Source organism: Dysidea avara, chromosome 12, assembly GCF_963678975.1.
Source record: "Dysidea avara chromosome 12, odDysAvar1.4, whole genome shotgun sequence".
Lineage (NCBI taxonomy): Eukaryota > Metazoa > Porifera > Demospongiae > Dictyoceratida > Dysideidae > Dysidea > Dysidea avara.
In genome coordinates, this window is record NC_089283.1 from 9322134 (window position 1) to 9342658 (window position 20525).

General features: G+C 38.0%; 2 protein-coding genes across 3 annotated transcripts; both read left to right on the top strand.

The window, feature by feature from the left end:
• The first annotated feature begins 641 nt into the window (after positions 1-641).
• Positions 642-1626, top strand: LOC136240904 (uncharacterized). The gene is made up of 2 exons (XM_066031969.1): positions 642-757; positions 912-1626. The coding sequence occupies exons 1-2, from the start codon at positions 680-682 to the stop codon at positions 1524-1526; spliced, it is 693 nt and encodes a 230-aa protein (XP_065888041.1). The 5' UTR covers positions 642-679; the 3' UTR covers positions 1527-1626.
• Positions 1627-5068: 3442 nt separating this feature from the next.
• On the top strand, positions 5069-13562 carry LOC136240895 (uncharacterized). Of its 2 annotated transcripts, XM_066031961.1 has the most exons (9): positions 5069-5284; positions 5339-5387; positions 5470-5701; positions 11049-11179; positions 12015-12102; positions 12149-12210; positions 12261-12349; positions 12411-12554; positions 13255-13562. In XM_066031961.1, the coding sequence occupies exons 1-9, from the start codon at positions 5096-5098 to the stop codon at positions 13477-13479; spliced, it is 1209 nt and encodes a 402-aa protein (XP_065888033.1). In that variant the 5' UTR covers positions 5069-5095; the 3' UTR covers positions 13480-13562. The 2 variants fall into 2 exon arrangements, with proteins under 2 accessions (XP_065888033.1, XP_065888034.1); XM_066031962.1 differs by lacking the exon at positions 5339-5387.
• The last annotated feature ends 6963 nt before the right edge of the window (positions 13563-20525 follow it).

Here is a 20525-nt window from a genome sequence, read left to right on the forward strand (position 1 = left end):
ATGATACATCCATTAGCTAACTGCAAGGAATACACAGAAGAGACATAATATTATATTGTAGCCATAATTGTCAGTATAGCTATCTCCTATAGTTTCATTAATATTTTTTGTTATACTGTTTAATTTCCCTTAACAAACTATTGTGCAATTATTATATTGTGCATAATACATAATTGTGCTTGTGTAGACTATGAGGGAGCATTTACCATTTATATTTGTTTTTTTACCAGTGTCCATACTGCCACCCACATGCATGATTTAGTCAGATTTACTAGCTTATACTATTATAGTTCCAATCACCAAACAAATTTAGCTGAGGGAATAATCTATTGTTACTTCCAGCACTCTGCACATAGCTAGCACCAAAATATTAATAGCTATAGATTTTCAAACAGTAATTATAATATTTCAGATACTGCTGACGGTACATATTGTAGCTTCTAAGCTTTATGGAGCAAGAAAACAGCTGGCTGAAGTCTAGTTCACCAGTTTCTTTATTATGTCAACATAACTCACCCAACACTACCTGTTTCCTGTGACTTGTTTAAGGAAAATGCTTTTACATGATTCTCATGCTGTTTTCTTATAGCTTCTTGTCAATATAAAAAGAGCTCAACTAACTCAGCATTCACAAGCAAACACAACTAAAGTGTGTAGGAACAAGTGAAAACCTCTTCAAATGGCAATCTCAAGTCCATGGCCAGTTCAACTTTTGGTGTGCTTCACACTACTCCTTGCAAGTTCTGCTGAAGCTTATGTGAGTATAACTACATAATGTATGTATGTATTTTGTAAATACATCAAGTATATAACTGTTGTTTGTGTTTTGTAGGGATTATGTATGCTAATGTTGTATATATTTACAGTATAGCTAATAAGCCCTGGCCATTATCACAGAATTGTTTTTACAGAAACGATACTATTCAGCTGAATATTTGGCTACACATGGGAGCATTGCACCAAACTGTGGATTACTAGCTGACAAATTACTCCAGTGCCACTTACAGTCACGATTTCAACGGTTACTTTCTATTCAATTGTATCCTAAAGGGCATGTCTCAGATGGTGGCCATGTGTTTGCAGAAGTAAAGTTGGGTATTGACACAGCCTTTGCCAATGAAAATGATTCAGACTTTGTTGTCCTTCTATCTGATGGACAAAAGGCCATTGGGTTTATTATTGCTGATAAGAGCAACTATGACTACCCTTATTACCATGAACCATGTTTTCATCTTGAAGGCACACCTGGGGAAACACTTACTCGCCGTAAAGCCTATTCCAATGGACCAAAAATACATGTAAATAATACAGTCCCACAAGAGTTTGACCTTTTCTTCAGTACAAAGCAGAAATGGGGTGGCTGTATAACTGCTACTGCCTATGAAGGCAGCTACACTACCTCAGGTCACTACACTTCAGAACTGCAAGCAAATAATGGACTCTACTTGGATATCTACTCAGAGGATGATCGTGGTGAAGTGTACACTTTCAAATACATCATGGTGGACATCCAGATTGACTCTTAGTCTCTTAGTGCATGTAGACACACTGACACAGTAGTGCTTGACTGTCTGATTTATATGTATAATATGTATCAGTGTAATCTGTCTTTAGTTGAATTTCATAATTAATGCAGACAATACTTAACTCAGGTATCATTGTAGTATATACATCATGTAATAGAATTAAGGGATCACATGATACTCCCTATCAATATCTTTACCTTTAGTTAGTTTCAGCCTAATGTCAGGATACTATGAGAACAATCCTATTAGTGGGTGAAGTTCAACTGTACCATGCATAGCCACCATCTTTCACCATGTTTGAAAATAAATTATATAGCTAGAAACATTGCTATAATTTGCTTTGTATAGCATATCAAGAACCACCTGGTAGACTCCTGTAAGTGTTCGAGCGTTAATCGGATGGCTGCAGGTTCAAGGCTGCCCAAGTCCTGTCATGGATTTTTTTCTCCTTTCTCCACCTTTTGAAAAGTCCTTTTCAAACAAACTTAACATAGCTTGGTAACAACTTTAAACAGGCTGGTGTCCTGTACAGACCTTCAGCACTTGTACTGCAAAAGCCTTAATAAATAAAAAGTATGTAAGATTGTTATGTAAGGCTTCTATTTCAAAATCTAACTCCCAATGATCTCTTCTGTTTATCCATGCTGCTTTACAATATCCTATATATTCTGAAATCAACTACAACAATATCAAGATCAAATTACTCAACAGGCTAACTAAATGGTTGATCCCAATTAAGAAACATGCAATTTGTTATGTAATTTAATGGCCGTTCTATTAGTAAATTGACTGTTGATTGCTCTGTATACTGATGTTATATCTGTGCAAAAAAGCTAACTTGAACTAAGCTGTAGAAAAGGATGTGATCCTCAAAAGCCTGGGGTGAAAAAAGTTGTGAAATCATTTGTGGTGGTCAAAAAAGGCTGCAATAATGTATAATTCTATATGCAGTTTTAATGATACACCGTGGCTGTTACACACACACACACACACGCACGCACGCACGCACGCACGCATGCACACACACACACACACCACAAACACAGACTCCTGTATCACTTTTAGTTTTTAGTTCTACTTTTTTTTCTTACATTTTCTGGACTTTTTTGTATCACCTTTTTGTTTTATATATTTATTTTCTAAAAACATTTTCTGGACTTTTTGGTAGCACCTTTTTGTTTAATTATTGTTTTTATTACATTTACTGGACTTTTTGTAATACCCTTTTGTTTTATTTCTCTGATTTTACAATGCATGTGGTGAGCCTCTTCTAGAAGAATCCCAAGGCTTAGTTCCATTGTGTGGAACTTGCACTCCAGTGTGAGTTCACTCAAACAAGCATTTGAAGAGTTTTACAAACTTCTAAGTTTTACTGTCTTTTGTTTGTTTGTTTGACTGAGACTCACCTGTCAGATGACCTAGCTTGCTGACTCCATTTGTCCACCTGAGTATATGTGACAGCTGTTCACTATGATAGAATGAGACATGTGGGCAGCTACAGAGTGTTGAAACTAGCTATAGCCAAAGACTCTTGTTTATTTGATAAATACTACCACATTAACATGCTGTGCACTGTAGAGTTATTAATTTTGTTTATTGGCATTATTAGTTCTCTCTTAGGCTTATTTCAGCATCAGATGTATTGTTAGATAATCATAAGGATAAAACCCATTTAATTGTGATGTGATGTTTGTGAATATATATTAGTCCTGGCAATCCTCTACTCATATACATCTTCAGCTGGAACTGTTATTAAAGACTTCAATGCTGTATATCTCAACTTATTAATTTTCTGACATGTAGCTACATGGTGATGTTATACTGGAACTACTTCGCTCCTACCTTTTATCATTCAGTGTTCATATATTAGTGATTATGTTAGTCTGTTTTATTTCACCATCCATTCTCGTGTTTATCACTGTTCTAAGGCTGATTGGGGCCACCTTTCATCTACGTATCCTCTGGGATAAATCAGACTGTATTTTTTCTCATACGACTAATGAAATTACTTCAGCCACCCGTAGATTTGTCCCTTCATGTATTTCAACAGTGATTCATCCTACCCTTCTGGAATCGTCACTGCAAGAGGAGCTTGGGAATACAGTAAAATGTTTTACTGGAACAATATATCATGATAATGCAGTGTTGGATTTTGGTGGGCCACCTTGTCTGCCACTTGAGTATGTATAATACATGCTTGAGCTTTTAAGGATTAGACTTATGGAGGACCAACTGACAGGCAGTGGTGGACCAACAGTTTTATCAGGTATTGCTTCCAGGGGACAGTTTTCTGTTCCACACCCCTACAATTCTGGCAACATAGTTTTTGCTGCACACTTCAATCAAGTCACCTACACCATTAATCAGTTAGTCTGTGTGTGATACAAAAACTATTGGTTATATTTATCTATGCTTTGTCTATGCAAATGCAGTGTAATACACTGTAGTGTATATCAAAGAAAAATGCAGTCTCATAAGAAGGTGACCTTAAGTATCTATATAGCCTTTTAGGGCTGACCTATTAGTTTAAAAAGTCGTGAAATACATATTTGGAATGTAGCTATTATTTACAAATAAGATCTTAAAGCTGGAGGTAAAAATGTAGCCACTATAATGAAATGGTCTTAGTGAGGTCATTGAGTACACTTTAGCTATCTTTGGGACCTGTGTGGCCTTTGTATGGCTATGTGAGACTAGAGTAGCAGCAATGTTGATATTTTCAATGACATCCAATAACAATTTATATACCCACTATGCTAGCGTTATACGTACATGCCAGCACAATAGGTGCCTGTAGTTATTTATGATCTCTCGATCTTCCACCTACATGTTTGATTTTAATAAAAGCCACCATGTATGGCTATAACTACAACTATAAAGATGCCATGTGATCATGACACTGCTTGTAGGACTAGTATAGAAATGGAAACCATAAATGGAAAATGCATGGAAATGAATAAATCTTTATATACATACATGTATTTATATGCTAGAGTAAAGCCCTTGCCATCTTTTTAAAGATCACCTATACCACTACTTTCCTACAACACACAAAAGTGATCTGTAGCCTGGTCAGTAATTCTAATAAAGCAGTCAAGTGCATAACACGGTAACTATAGTACTTTTGAATGGTTAACTTCAAACAGTTGCTCCCAAGCCACAAGTTATATTGTAATCCATATTGTAATCCATAATATAAAGTGTAAAATTGTTTTGGAAGTAGTTGAGGCAAAAAGTTGGAGCATCTAGCTAATGATAGGTTAAATATTTGAGTACTATAGGCTGCTGCAGCACATAGCTAGTATAGCTAATAGGTGACTAAAGCATAATAGGATAGTGCCTATAAATAACTGAACGTTTTGGTGAGACTTGTTCTCAAGCTTGACATCACCACCTCGGTCAATAGATTATTAAAAAGCCACGACGGAGTCGCATGCACACACAACTGTAAGTGTAAAGCATAATAATAAATAAATAAATAAATACAACAGGGTCACGTCACGTCACGTCACGTCACGTAATAATAAAGACCCACAATCAAACATAGTACCGGTATAAGTCTACCTGTAATGTGTTACTACAGTTCAATCAATCCTATTGGTAAGGCATTGGTATACAGTGAAAATCCCGAGCGTTGTCATTCATTACTTTGGAAAATGAAGATCATTACGGTACTGGTGATCAGTTTCGTGATTTTCTCGCCACGTACTGATGCAGCCATTATGAAGAAAGTCCTTCTTACGGACGCGACATCAAAGGTGACCACACTATGTAGCTAATAACCACGCCCATAATCTAGTTTCAATATACAGGGTGCGGTCTGTTTAGATGGGTCCCCGCCGGGGTACTATATCCACACCGGTGAGATCTAGCAGTATACAGCTACACTGCATGATTATTAGCTACGTAGTTCAGTGGTACTAAATAAGACATTCGTTTCTAGGAACTAGCTCGCCCAACAAATGGATACTTCATCTTGAAGGTGGAGGGTGGTGCTATGATGAAGATGACTGTGTAAAGAGGAGCAAGGGAATATTTGGGTCTTCAAAGGACTGGCCTCCTTTCATAACATTTTCTGGCCTCCTATCAGATGACTGCACTATTAATCCTGAATTCTGTGGCTGGTCGATGGTGTTTATAGGATATTGTGATGGTGCATCGTTTGCTGGCTACGTGTAAGTTGCGTCACCAAGTAAGGTTAAGCATCAACAGACTAAGGCCATCATTAGGCCACTCCAAATGAGACTGTAGTTTCCCTGTCCTCCGTCCACATCACATCTGGGTACCCGCATTGCATGTCATTATTTTTTCCCAAACCACTTCCTGTGCTGCTTTCTGGAAACTTCTTATAGAGCTATTTATTTTGCATTGCTAAAAAACACATTGAAACCTAAAAATGAACGGTTCTGGTGGTTGCTAGCTTGCAAAGAAACCATTTTCATGACTTTGAAATCCTCTCAAGATCGAGATACTCTAATAGAGCAATCATACCTTCAATAGTGAATAATGATAATAAGCCTCCCGCCCGCACCAAATAATGAAAACATCAGGACAGGAAACTATAGTCTCATTCGGAGTGGCCTTATTAAATTTCTTGTTTCCTGTCATGTACCACCCTCATCAATTTTTAGGTACCCACACCAAATTTTGATTATAGAACACGTAAATGTACTGTTTCATGACACAGAGTTACCAAGTTTCTACGGTAAATACACTAGCTGTGAATATGAACATAGCAGAAGGGTGAAAATCCCTCCATTCTTATTCAACAGGTTGCATGCTGGGGTGTACAGTCCTGCAAGCCTTCAAGATCATGTTACTCTAATAGAGCAGTCAGACACTAAAATAACAAGAGTTAAGTGTATAATTAATAATCAATAATTACCTCCCACCCGTATCAGTTTTTGCCTTATTGGGTGACGGGAAACAAGCAATATAATAATGATGGCCTAACACTTGTTGTTTATTTGTTTGTTTGCTTGCTTGCCTGTTTGCATCAGTATTCCCCAAGTAATGTTAAACATCACCAAATAAGGTTGAACAACATTTATATGCATCAAGACTGAGATTAACACTCGTTGTTTGTTTACCTTCTTCACTATACAGTCTGTGAATGACGTCAAGGGTGCTGCTGGCTGTTGAGGTTTTGCAATGACATTAAATTATCGACCAGGTTTCATTCTCTCATGAGCTATAATCTGTATGGAAACCTAATATCATCTCTGCCTTTCTATATGCAGTGATGTCTGTTAATAGCCCTAAGCTATGTGCATTAGAATGACTGAGATTATCAACCACCAACATGTATCAAGACCGCACATACATTATTATCAACCACTTTGGAACAATGGGTGATAGCATTGTACTTGCATGCCCTAATATCATAAACTATGCAACTTGCCAAGTGGCTATAATGTTTATACATACACCAAATTTCAGCTTTTTGGTTGTGTGTACCCAGTTTTGAATTAAACACAACAACAGTTTTGTCAACATAGCAAAGACGTCATTGTACATACTAGTGTTGGCTGACAGTTTAATATCCAAGTACAAGTGCTAAGCTGCAGTGTAGTAAACAAGGTCACACATAATTGCATTAGGGATGCCACGACATAGAAATTTTTATGTCACATGTATAGAGGTTTATGTCATGACATGTCGTATGTCATGACATAAGTATGTCACGACATGTCATATATCATGACAGAATTAAAGTTTTACAACTGAAGCTATTACTTGTAGAACTATATGCAAAAATATCAACTTAAACATCAGCAATATTAACTATGACATCAACAACCAACATTGCTCATACTTATTTGTCAATTTTCTCATATTTATTGCATCAAATTTGATCAAAATGAATGGAAAGTGTGCATTATTAGGAGATATTCATGTCACGACATAAAGAAGCCTATGTCATATCATAATTATCATGAAGCTTTATGTCATGACATGTCGTATGTCACGACTATCGTGGCATCCTCCTAAATTGCATCACCTCACCAAGCCAGCTACCCAGTGAAGAATATAGGGGGTTGCAATGGTTTCAGCTGAAACTCCCTCTGAAAACAGTGCGTGTCCAAAATTTATTTATGATCCGATTCGCTATCGTGTGGGTGATAACATCGCCAAGAGTTATACATAGTGTATTATATTAGGACTTTTTCTACTGGTCAAACTTCATACTTTTGCCTTTGAATCAGCATTACGTCACTCAACAGCAGGAGTGACCTTTTTTTTCAGTCTTCAACTTAAAGCTAGGCTGAAATTGCAATTCTAGAGTGGAATTTCAAAAAGTCTAGATTTTCCCCTGACAGTTATTGAAAACTTCTTCAACCTGAAACCCCTCTGAAAATTTCTAGATCCGCTACTGCTACCCCTTTACAAGTGTTGTCACATTTGATTGCAGATCTGTAAAACTATTGTAGTAGTTCAGCCATTGTCAGTGTAGTAACATTCTGTAGCAGTGAGGATGAGTATTACCTCCTTCTTCAGTCATGGAAAATGGCAACACTTAATTCACATCACAATAAACAAGTCTGTCTCATCCATAGATCCGTCCATGTTGGCTGTAAAATACCTGTTCTGTCTTTGATAACGGATGTTAAGGATTATAGAATTACGCTTACAACATAACAGTGCACTAAACAGTTACATGGTTCTGGAAATTGCCTGGTTTATAACACATGCTGGTCTATGATTCATAGCCTACACTGAGTGGACACAAGGCATTATTCATAGTAGTAAATTTGAAGATAATAATGTATAGGTACCTAACAATTTATGTAATGATATTGTCTAATCATGAAAGGACACTAACTATTATAGAGCAATTACACATAAGTTAATAAAACAATTATACAAATTAGGCACAAGCCATCACTATTACTAGTGCAGAAAGTACATTATGTCACAAAGTGTAATTTGCATGCATCTATTTGTGCAACAACAAAAGTATACTAATGCTAATAATACCATTATCATTTTTTTTAAATGGTTATTTGTGGGTACAGTTAGCATCTATCTATAGTGGCTTGTGATTTATAGGATGTTAATATAGTATATTTAAATTTGTTACTCTTAGACATATGGGTGGTCACCCAGGGGCTGTCTGACTTCTAGCTTAGTTGATTTTGTTATTTTTATATACCCATTATACTTTTGGCATACATTATTGCCAGCAAAATCACCACAACCCTTTTAAAGCTATATATAACATTATACCAAAGTTACATAAAATTTCGAAGTCATCAAACAGTACAGCAGTACTGTTTAAGTAGGGATCCCCCACGTGCCGACTAAAACACCACCTTTAATAACCATCCTAGAAACATCATATGCAATGAAAATCACCTTTATGGAATATATCAGTCCATCTAACATCAAATACAGCATCAAAAACAAGGACAGTCACTTACAGGTGGCCAGATATAGAATTTTAAAAATCTCCACCAAAACTTGAATTTTAATCTTGCAAAAGGTAGTCACTTCTTGATCGCTTGATTAAGTGCAACCCTTGATTGCTTGGTTTGATTTTGATCCTGGTCACAGATGGTTCTACAGGACTATTGGTAGTCCTCAAAAGTGGCAATCAAGCTAGCTCGAAAGCAAAATTTGAATTTACGAAAATGTGTGTTAAATTGTCAAGCAATCAAGGCCCTTTTCAGGCGAAAACAAGCAACCAAGATATATTTTTTGTCGATCAAAAACTTTGATTCTGGTTGCAGATGGCTCTACAGGGATATTGGTAGCGACTACCCCTTAATCTGTCTGCCATCCTGCCTGCCTGCCTTGCCTGCCTGACCACAGTCGAAAGGCTGGAGGCAAAATTAACCAGCACATGGCCACCATTTTGCACCACCACTACAAACTCACCAGTGGGATGTGCCTTTTGGGGTTCCGACAAGTGTGTGCCCTCTGCACCTTGTCTTTCCGTTTACCTTCAGTCAGGCTAGTCTTCTTCCTTCTTAAATTCCTTCTCCATGCAATGAAACCATATTGAGACATTTATTTTTCCCATCAACACTTTCCTTGAGCAGCATATTTACAGTATACGCCGCAAACTTATTGAAGTGCTTACGCTTGGTAGATACTTGTAACTTCACAATAGGTTCAATGCCATGCCACTTCCGGAAACCAGGTAAAATTGACAAATTATAACTAACATCAATATACCTTAATAGAACAGTCAACATACAAGTACTCTGAGGGCAAAATTAACTTATTGCTGAAGACAATGCCTATTGTTAAATATAAAGCTTATAAATACAAGGGAATACTCAGGGGGTTTCCTGGGGCTCCGGAAACCCCCTCTGAATTCTTTTTAACTCAGCAGAAACACCATGCAAACTATCTTAGTGTGACAGAGCACAAATGTACAGAGTAAATGGGAACTGGATAGGGTAGTATAGCTATGTACAGTAAATTAGGAAACTTACATTGAATGCTTATTAAGGGTATACCTTTATGAAGATCAAGATACTTTAATAGAGCTGTTCTAATAGAGCATTCTAACTATTCTAATAGAACAGTCATTAGAGTGCAATTTTTAAATGGGTATAAAAAACATAAGTTAACAGTTAAATATTAAATTTTTATTTAAGTTGATAAATCACTACAACATTTGACCAGCCATAATTAGCATAAAAGGAACAAAGCATGTATTGAAAATAGTTTATACTATACCCATGAAATCATGGATCTAGTTAATTTTGAATTAATGTTCAAAGTCTGTTAATGGCTAGGGGCACACCATGCACCTATACCTCACTACCAAATCTGGAAATCGCCTTGGAAAATTCCTGGATACATCCCTGAAATAAATTCCATTTGTTACAAAATATTTATTATTATTATTATTACAATAAGTGCTGCTAAAATAATTAGCTTTTAGCCTTCTGTAAACTGTAAATAGCAAGATAGGGTGATTCCACTCATATCTAGCTAGACTATATATATATATATATATATATATATATAGGCTGTAGTTCAGAACCATATGCCTCAGAGTGAAACTCACCATCTTTTTCGGATTAGCATTAGAAAAGATTCACCATGCATGGCTAGCTATGACCTTGCATGAATAAAGCAGTTGCCCTTGAAATTGAAAAGCAGTCAGCAAAATTTTCTAAAACCATCCCTGCACTGCTTGTCACACACAATGAAAACTAATATAGTGACAATGTGTAGAGGGCAGAGAAACATTTAGTGAGTGAACCATTTTAGTGAGTGAATTACCAACCACACAGGTGATCCGTGGTGACAATACCATGTAGGCTGAATGTAAGATGCTGTGCTTTCCTTTATGTGGTCTGAGCACTAGCAGTTGTAATCGACAGCTTGATCGTTCTTAGTCACAGCCATACGTGGTATAATATACAGATGCAATGTTTGTTAACAAGAAAATTTAATATAAGTAGCAGCCATGCATGTCTTGTTTATAAACTTCACACAACTATTAATACTGAGCCTTGCAAAGCATATAAAACTATTGTTCATAAACTATATTATACATTGTAGGGAAAATCCAGTTAATTGGAAGGGTACTACATTGTACTTCAGAGGTGCTAAGATACTTGAGGTGGTAATGGATGCTATCTTGGCAGCTGGTGGAGATAAGATTGAGCATGTCATTTTAACTGGCTGTTCAGGTACCATATACGTACGTACATGTTTAAAGCTTTAATTTGAGTTGCTTTAGACCATACATGTAACATATATGTCAATGTTGTTATCAGTAGTCCGTGTGTGTGTGCGTGCGTGCGTGCGTGCGTGCGTGCGTGCGTGCGTGCGTGCGTGCGTGCGTGCGTGCGTGCATGCATGTGTGTGTGTGTGTGAATACATTAATTTTCAGAGTGACATATTTTCTGCAGAAACTATAAACGCTGAGTATCACAGTGAATTAAATAGTGGCATAGGAATAGCAACACAGCATGGCTTGAAATGATCATAATGACAGAATTTTGTAACCAACGACTATGAAACTTTGCCACAATGAACTAGGATGGTACCAACCCTTAAGGAAGTTATACACAAAACAAAATGAAATTGAAAGTGAAAAAATGGCCCAAACCCCATAACTTTCTTTGCTAATATATTAACTGTGATAAGCCTTTTCCTTACCATTTAACAGAGAGAACCAGAGGGAATATCAGAGCAAAACATGAACGGTTGCTGGAAAAAACAACAAAGTATCTTAGAAGTTTCAAACACCTAGCGGTGCTACGCTAGGTTTCAAGGCTGTGTTGGTAACACGCCTAGCTTACCACAAGTCTTGAAAGTGGAACCGGCTTTGCAAGAAGTGGTATGGACGAGGCATGAAGGTACTATGAGTGAAAGTACAGTGCTGTGTAACACTCAAACTCAATGTGACACACTTTGCTACAAAATGTTTGGTCTGAATTTCCTTGCCAAAATACCCAACGTGTAGTTTGGCTGTCATTTCAGCTGATGTTCATATGTAATGTGTTTTCATTTATTTTTCAGCTGGCGGTCTGGCTACTTACCTTCATGCTGACTATGTCCGATCAAAAGTTCCCATTCACATTCCTGTACATGCCATTGCAGATGCAGGGTAAACAACTATATGTACTTTGTTCAGAACCATACTATACTGACAGTTTTTTTCTTGATGCTCCAAATGTTGATGGGAAGATGCACATCAGAGGTCTTTACCAGTATGGTAAGAGGTTGTCAGTTATCAGAATGTGTAACATAGTGGTGTATCTTTAGTGTTTAACATGCAGAAATGTAAGGATGCAGTCAATCAGGATTGTATTGCTGCAAATCCAACTGAAGAGTGGAAGTGTTTCATGGCACAAGTAATTAATTGTGCAGTGATGTTCAGAATGCTGTTACATCAATTGCTACCAATTACTACAGTACACCTACCCATACATCAAGACACCGATATTTCTCCTCAATGCTCGTTACGACACTTGGCAGCTTGCTCACATTTTACAACTTACCTGTCATGCACCAAATTGCAGTGATGATCAAATGAAAGAGTTTGAAAATTATGGAAATGTATGTTGTTAGTATGACAAGTACCAGAAACTTTAAGTTGAATTAGAGATCATAGAAATAAAACGTAATGAAACAAGGAGGTCACCTATACTAGTGGACATATAATCCCTGTATCATTATCACTCTTCATTTTCAGCTATGTTCAGCCTGTTACACATGAAGGACAGTACAAGAAGCATCTCCGCAATTAATCCAGTCATTACAGAAAATACAGACAATAACCGTGATAGCTAGTCAGCAATGCCACAGGGACGCCACAATGTGTTACCATGATCTGACACCTTGTGCTGTCAGCAAAAAGAAATAGGACAGGAGGAGGACAAAAGTAAGTCCATACTGCAGTATGTCAGTAGGCACCTGTCAGACTGAAGCGATGTCTAACTGTGAATAAATCAATCCTGTATCCTTAGCTGTTATGCTTGTCTGAAGGCAGTAGTAATCAGTCAGTTACTCAGTCATTCAGCAGAAAACTCCTTTAAACAAAAAAATTGCATAGCAACTTATTGAAACTTTTTGGATCACACTGAAGGCTTGGTTATACCTCACCAATACTGCCAAGGTGCTGTGAAGATATTGTAAGGTTGGTTTCTGGTGAATTGTTTTTGTGAGAATGTGCAAACCTCCATGATCCCTAATGTACAGTGCTATCATACTGTATGATATCTCTTTATAATTATGTACTACTCATGTTGTGTTGTAGGAATTCCTTAATGCTGCTGCTCCAGCTATCAGTTCAATATCCAATGGAGTTTATATTGATTCTTGTCAGATTCACTGTCAGTCACTGACTATAACACCCTGGTCCAAGTTTATGGTTGGTGGACAGACAATGAGGGATACATTTTATGCTTGGCTAACCAACAATTCCACTGTGAAATCTAAAGTAGTGGATTGTGCCTATCCATGCAACCCTACCTGTTATTAAACTGTTGGACTTACAGTATATGCATTTGTGTAGGCCTGTATTATGTTATTTTGACAAATATTTTACCAGTGACATAATGTGAAGTGTGCAGTGTCCACAAGTCATGTCAGGTCTCACTGTTCAAGAGTGTTTTATTAGAGTAGTTTAAATTGTCTGTAGCTATTTATTTATTTCTTACTACTATCCCACTGGAGACATGCAGGGAGCTTTACTAAGCCTGTGAACCATGAACTTGAATAAATATATTTATTTTATATCTGATTTGCCAACTGAAACACAGAAAGGTTTAAGCGTGGACAACTGACAAAGGGTATACACAAAGACTAACAATTTTAATCCTAGCATTCTTCATCCACACCACTTCTCAGAAATTGATTATGCAATTGACAGAAAGTTTGTTTAACAAGTAAACTAACTACAAAGATAAAAGAATGCTTTCATCCTACTCCCACATAAAGTTTCAATGCTCTAAACTGCTCTGTAGAGCATGTGTAATAATTGGTACGCAGCTGCCTAAAACATCTGAACCCCCTCAGTAGCTCTACCATATCATTCTCCAGAGAGCTGTATACCCATGCATGACTGTCACTAGACAGGTAGCTTTTTGGATAGTGAAGATTTGTATATACAGTGAATTCAGCAGTAGCCATATACTAGTATTCTACATCAAGGTCCATGGCAGTGTTATATAGCCATAAGCATATAAATACAACTATATATATATTGCTGTTCTTATTTTTATTGAAAGCTGTATAGTGTTGTGAGGTGTACGCGTTTGCTTGGCTCAATATTATAATAAAAAGCTATAAGTGAGATACTCATGAATGTGCCATTGAATTTAAGGCCCAAAACTAATAACGCCAGAGAAAAATAAAGAAAAGCAAAAGGAAATAACATTAATAAAAAAATCACATCCCAATTTCAATAAGCTCTGGTCAAATAATGTGACTTAAATACGTAGGGTTGTTTTGGTATTACAGCACCAGATATATATATTAACTAAAACCATTATGTAGTAGCTATTAACTATATAATCAGCACGATATAGTTATCAAGCCTGTTGTGATTATTTTAATCTTTTGTTTATGTGGTAACCTAGTGCATCACAATTCAGTGTGATGGTAATCAAATGTTAGTTATGATGAAGCAGTTGACCATAAGTGGCCATGGTATCTGTGCCAGGGCTAATGTAAATTCTACAGATATAATTTGTCTGCTGTTGAACAACAGACAAATTACTTCTACATTAGCTGTTTTGCTGTAACAACCAGTGAGATTCATGGGAGCATTTAACCTGTACGTGATCATGGCTTAGATCATTATTCACTATTATAACCTGGTATTACAACTACACTATACTCTTGCTGTCAAGTTACAGTACTAGTGTTCTCAGTAAAAGACACTTCAGTTGTGGAAGTTGTGGTGAATTAATTCTTTGACTGTTGGTGCTTAAGGATCACTCTCCAACAATTCATTTGTGCCACAGTAGGTTTATCTATGGTGTCTTCTCAGGCTAGTAAATGCAACACAATCCTCATACTTGGTGCTTAGAAAGACACCTCAAACACAACTCAACAGTGACCATGAGTCACCACTAGCAAAAACCAACCAAATTTAGCTACAGTGCTAAGCAAGTAGAGTAGCACTACTGATGTATTTCATTAATACATAGAATGTAAAGTACAGCTATTGTAAGTGCTATTAATCTTCTGAGGCATCTCGTTCTTGACTCTTCTGGTTGTTTTCCAGTATTCAAATCTGAGAATATATACAATAAAAAGACAGCCAAGCTGTAAAAAATGTGTGCAGCCCTCAGGGTGAAAAAATGTTGTGAAATCAAATGTGGCAACCAAGAAATGGCTGCAATGATGTTAATGCCAATCATTTTTAACGATGAGTGTGAAAATCAAAATGATTAGAATTACTGTACCATCATTCCAGCCATTTCTTGGCCACCACCTTTGATTTTATACCTGAGGGCCACACACTTTTCTACAGCTTGGCTGCTTTGGTTTACTGTAGATTCACTATTGTATGGCTGCATGGCTTTGAGGCTATTTTACTTGTCTTTCTCTTGAATTCAAGAAATACAACAGTGATTTCTTATTGTATTTTGCAATAAATATCAATTTTAAAATTAATGAAATTCTTACTGATGTAACTGAATGCACTACAGTGTGGCTTGCTAAGCAGCTGAGTGATCCACAGCATTACATAATGAATTTGAAATGAAGTTGAACTCTCTACAGGATGACTTGTAATGTAGCTAAACTCTCTACAGGGTGACATGTAATGTATTGCCAAACTTTCTACAGGGCTACTTTCAACTTAGCTGAACTCTCTACATGGGAGCTTGTAATAGTGACTTGTAATGTGGCTGGTGACTTGTAATGTGGTTGGTGACTTGTAATGTAGCTGAACTCTCTACGTGGTGATTTATAACAGAATTTTCTACAAAGTGACTTGTAACATAGCTCTAATAAAGTTTTTTTATTTCTTACCTGACTGCTCTATTAGGGTGACTGCACTATTAGAGTATGGATCTTGCACTTGCTGCAAAGTTAATTGCTTTTCGTACTATGACTCATGGCTTTAAATCCCATACTTCAAATAGATGATTAATCCATTTATACACAGATTTTAGCAGTAAGTAATCATTTAATCATTACAGGATTGTTACACACTGCTGGTTCTGCGCTGTATCTTATCATGGGCTTTTAGCTTGATTTTTTCCAAACCACAAAAGGTTTGAGGTTCAATTATTAACCTATGCATGTAATGATTTTCTTGCTATACCTATTAATGATTTACACTCAGGATTGCCCTGTAGGAATGACAGCTTATTGTTGCTATTTTTCACGAATACTGTAATTAATAACTCTCATATATTCCAACTAAACTTGGTGCCACAATTTGGCTCTATATTTTGAAGGCTCATATCTCTGGAAATGCTTGAAGCAATTGTGCTAATATTTGGTATGTGGACTACTGGTAGAGGACATTGTGGACTATAGGGTATTTCTACAGCAAACATTGTCTTATAGCACAGAGATACAGCTGTACCTCTACATGAAAATCATGTTATTGTTTTTCCTGTCAATACCACACTGGTGTGACGTGCCATCTTCTTGGTCCACAAGATGATACACTACCATGTATTGCTTAATTGGTTTAAGTCCATAAGCTAGTACAAGATGCTTCAGAGGATTCAAATTTATACAAGCCACTTCAAGTCATACACTTTTTGCATGGGTTAGCACAAAAGTACAAGCCTCGCTCTGCATTATGTTTTGTGTTGATTTCTGTAAACCTCGAAGACAATGGCGTAGAAGCAGCAAGTCGGTATAGAAAGTTCCTATTGTAAACACCAAGGGCATTTCAGTGAACAAAAGATTTGAGGTCACACAAGCTATGCCTGTTGCTACATCATAATGAGTATGATTTAGGGCCTCAAAACCAGATTTTTGATAATCAAAACTTCCGTACATCATATAATTTATAGTCATCCATCAACAAAGAAGTCATATATGGAGTATGGTTAAAAGTGAGGTTTGCTAGCCATCAGGGTGGGTCTGAAATAGAATGAGATGTACCGAAAAACATAACTTACTCACACTACACTGCTTAAAAATATAATTTTTGGTGCAAAACAATTATAAGATGCATTAATAGCAAGATTATTGCTGTCAGGAGCTCTAATAGGCAATCAACCTCACGCTCACATGATTTCCACTAGCTTGAAATCTTGTCCAGCACTATTAACAATGTCTACATGCACCTTCTACATAGACATGTACACTTTAGGCAGTGTATTACTACCTAAGTGAGCTTAGTTGTTTTACACCAAGATTTTAATTTTTAGCAGTTGAGTGGGCGATTATGTAAGGTGTGATTTTCACCCTATTTTATAGGCTTACTCAGATAGTTGTAATTAATAATCTAAAGATTTAACCATGCATGCATATATAGTCTGTATGTGACTTCTTGATGACAACACTACTATGAAGTGAGGAAGTTTTGGCTATAATTTTGACGTTTGGTATCTGTAGACAATTTGGGGCCCTAAATCATGGTCAAATGATAGGAAACCTAGCTACTTCACCAATCAAAATTACCAATATACTTTAGAAGAAGGTTGGCAGAGGAAGATTGAACTCAGATAAAAGAGCGAGAAACAGATTTTTAGGCAATGGAATTTACTGTCACTTCGTCCAACATGTAACAGTAGTTATAGTATATAGCCACATCATTTTGAAGAAGTTTAGTTGATTTTTACATTGATAACTCTGTAATACTACCATAGAAGTAACAAAACTAAAATGCCAGTAAAGCAGTGTGGTCTCAACAACATATATAGTTTTATAGCTATTTTGCAGCCATAGCTATATTGTGAACAGTATAGTAGTAGGGTAGCAAGGGGTGACACATAGGCACTCACTGTAGGGGTAGATCCTCTAAGTCACAGGTCAAGGTCACCAAATTCATGCCAAGTCAATGGTCAAGGGTAAAAAATTTCCAACCCACAATTGAAAAGTACTGGAATATCATTGCTACTGTAAGTCACAGGTCAAAGATTGAAAAAAGGTATTACTTTACAGCAAATTTTTGGCAGGTCAAGATTTTGACCACAGTCACAGATCTACTTACAGTACATACCTGCATGACACCCCTTGGGTAGCTATTCTGAAGCTCATGCCTAAAACTTTACTATATTGTACTGTACGTATATCAATATAGCTATTTCACTTGTAATTTACATTGAAAAGTGTTAATTGGTTTAATTAATTGGTTAGAATTATCAGCTTCAGTATAACATGTAGTAACCAACTCAGCCATTTAGCAAACTGTGGTACTTTACAAGTTTATAAGGTAGCTATAGCACTTTTGTCTATGAATGTAAAATCTGTATCAGTTACCTTCTGATATGACCTCATGCTGTGGGTTATGGTGCTGGTAATTGTAGCTAGCTATAGATCAGTCTTCACTGACTGCATGATAACCCGGCAGATCTAGAAATGTGTTGACCATCACAACAGCAAATTCAGAAACCTCATAAATGCAAATATAGTTGCACTTTGATAAGGATTTCCAGTGGACTAGCTAATAGCTACTAGTATACCCTTCACTGCATTCTGCTTTTCAGTACACTTTATTGGTGTTAAGGCTAACAAAGTGTCACTAGGCTAAGGAGCATGCATACTAATAATTGTGATGTTCAACACCACTATATATGTTTCTGTCTCTGTTTAGCTATATATGTTTCTTCCACACGTTATCCCACAAAGGCTTCCCCTATTGTCTGGCTTTGTTTGATCATGGGAATATTTAGAAACAGCATCCTTCATGCAGACTGCAAAATCATCAAAGTCAAACTTGTGTAGTTTGTAGATATAATCACCCAATGTTGATGAATCCTAGATGGTCTTTAGAAGATGATGGTCTAGTGTTCCATAAAGAGAGTCTGCCTTGAATCTGTTGATGTTGAGGCTGGGTTAAGAATTTCCCCCAATTCTTCCAACTTCATGATGTGTGAAATAATCTACTCCAACCTTCCAGTGGGATCCAACAACATTATTTTTATCAGTAATTGAAGAGGAGCTGATACATTATGGTATATAGTTAGTTATATCTAAATGCTTGGTATATATCTACAAATGAAAAGATTATCATGCATGCATGATAGCTACTCATGCATATTGCAATCAGTCTTGATTTAATGGAAAAGTAAAAGTGTTTTGATAAACTGAAATTCCATTATTTTCCACTGAAAAACTGCTAAAAACACTCTCAGATTCACCTTTAGAGGGCCTATTTTTCAAAATTATTCTGGGGGGCCCCCCTAGGCTGGAATTATGGTAATAGCTAATTTTATTTACCATGGATAGCTACTACATGAATATTATATACCACTAGGGCCTTGTGAGAAGGCTTGCTATCTTCTAATGTCAGGATAGTTACCTATGTCCCTATCCAGCTTAGCCCCCCCCCCCCCCCCCCCCCCTTTCAAAAAATCCTAGATCCGCCCCTATGGCAAGCAATCAGCAACAAAATTCGATGTGACGCCCAAATCACGAAACGCTCTCGACCTGACGTCGAAATTTCTGCTATAAGCGCCTATAAAAACTTTCATTAAAATGCATACTAATCACTGCACACTTTATTAAACTGGGTTTAATACTGATGAATCCGACTGCTGCTGCTGCTGCTGCTGCTGCTGCTGCTGCTGCTGCTGCTGCTGCTGCTGCTGCTGCTGCTGCTGCTGCTGCTGCTGCTGCTGCTGCTGCTGCTGCTGCTGCTGCTGCTGCTGCTGCTGCTGCTGCTGCTGCTGCTGCTGCTGCTGCTGCTGCTGCTGCTGCTGCTGCTGCTGCTGCTGCTGCTGCTGCTGCTGCTGCTGCTGCTGCTGCTGCTGCTGCTGCTGCTGCTGCTGCTGCTGCTGCTGCTGCTGCTGCTGCTGCTGCTGCTGCTGCTGCTGCTGCTGCTGCTGCTGCTGCTGCTGCTGCTGCTGCTGCTGCTGCTGCTGCTGCTGCTGCTGCTGCTGCTGCTGCTGCTGCTGCTGCTGCTGCTGCTGCTGCTGCTGCTGCTGCTGCTGCTGCTGCTGCTGCTGCTGCTGCTGCTGCTGCTGCTGCTGCTGCTGCTGCTGCTGCTGCTGCTGCTGCTGCTGCTGCTGCTGCTGCTGCTGCTGCTGCTGCTGCTGCTGCTGCTGCTGCTGCTGCTGCTGCTGCTGCTGCTGCTGCTGCTGCTGCTGCTGCTGCTGCTGCTGCTGCTGCTGCTGCTGCTGCTGCTGCTGCTGCTGCTGCTGCTGCTGCTGCTGCTGCTGCTGCTGCTGCTGCTGCTGCTGCTGCTGCTGCTGCTGCTGCTGCTGCTGCTGCTGCTGCTGCTGCTGCTGCTGCTGCTGCTGCTGCTGCTGCTGCTGCTGCTGCTGCTGCTGCTGCTGCTGCTGCTGCTGCTGCTGCTGCTGCTGCTGCTGCTGCTGCTGCTGCTGCTGCTGCTGCTGCTGCTGCTGCTGCTGCTGCTGCTGCTGCTGCTGCTGCTGCTGCTGCTGCTGC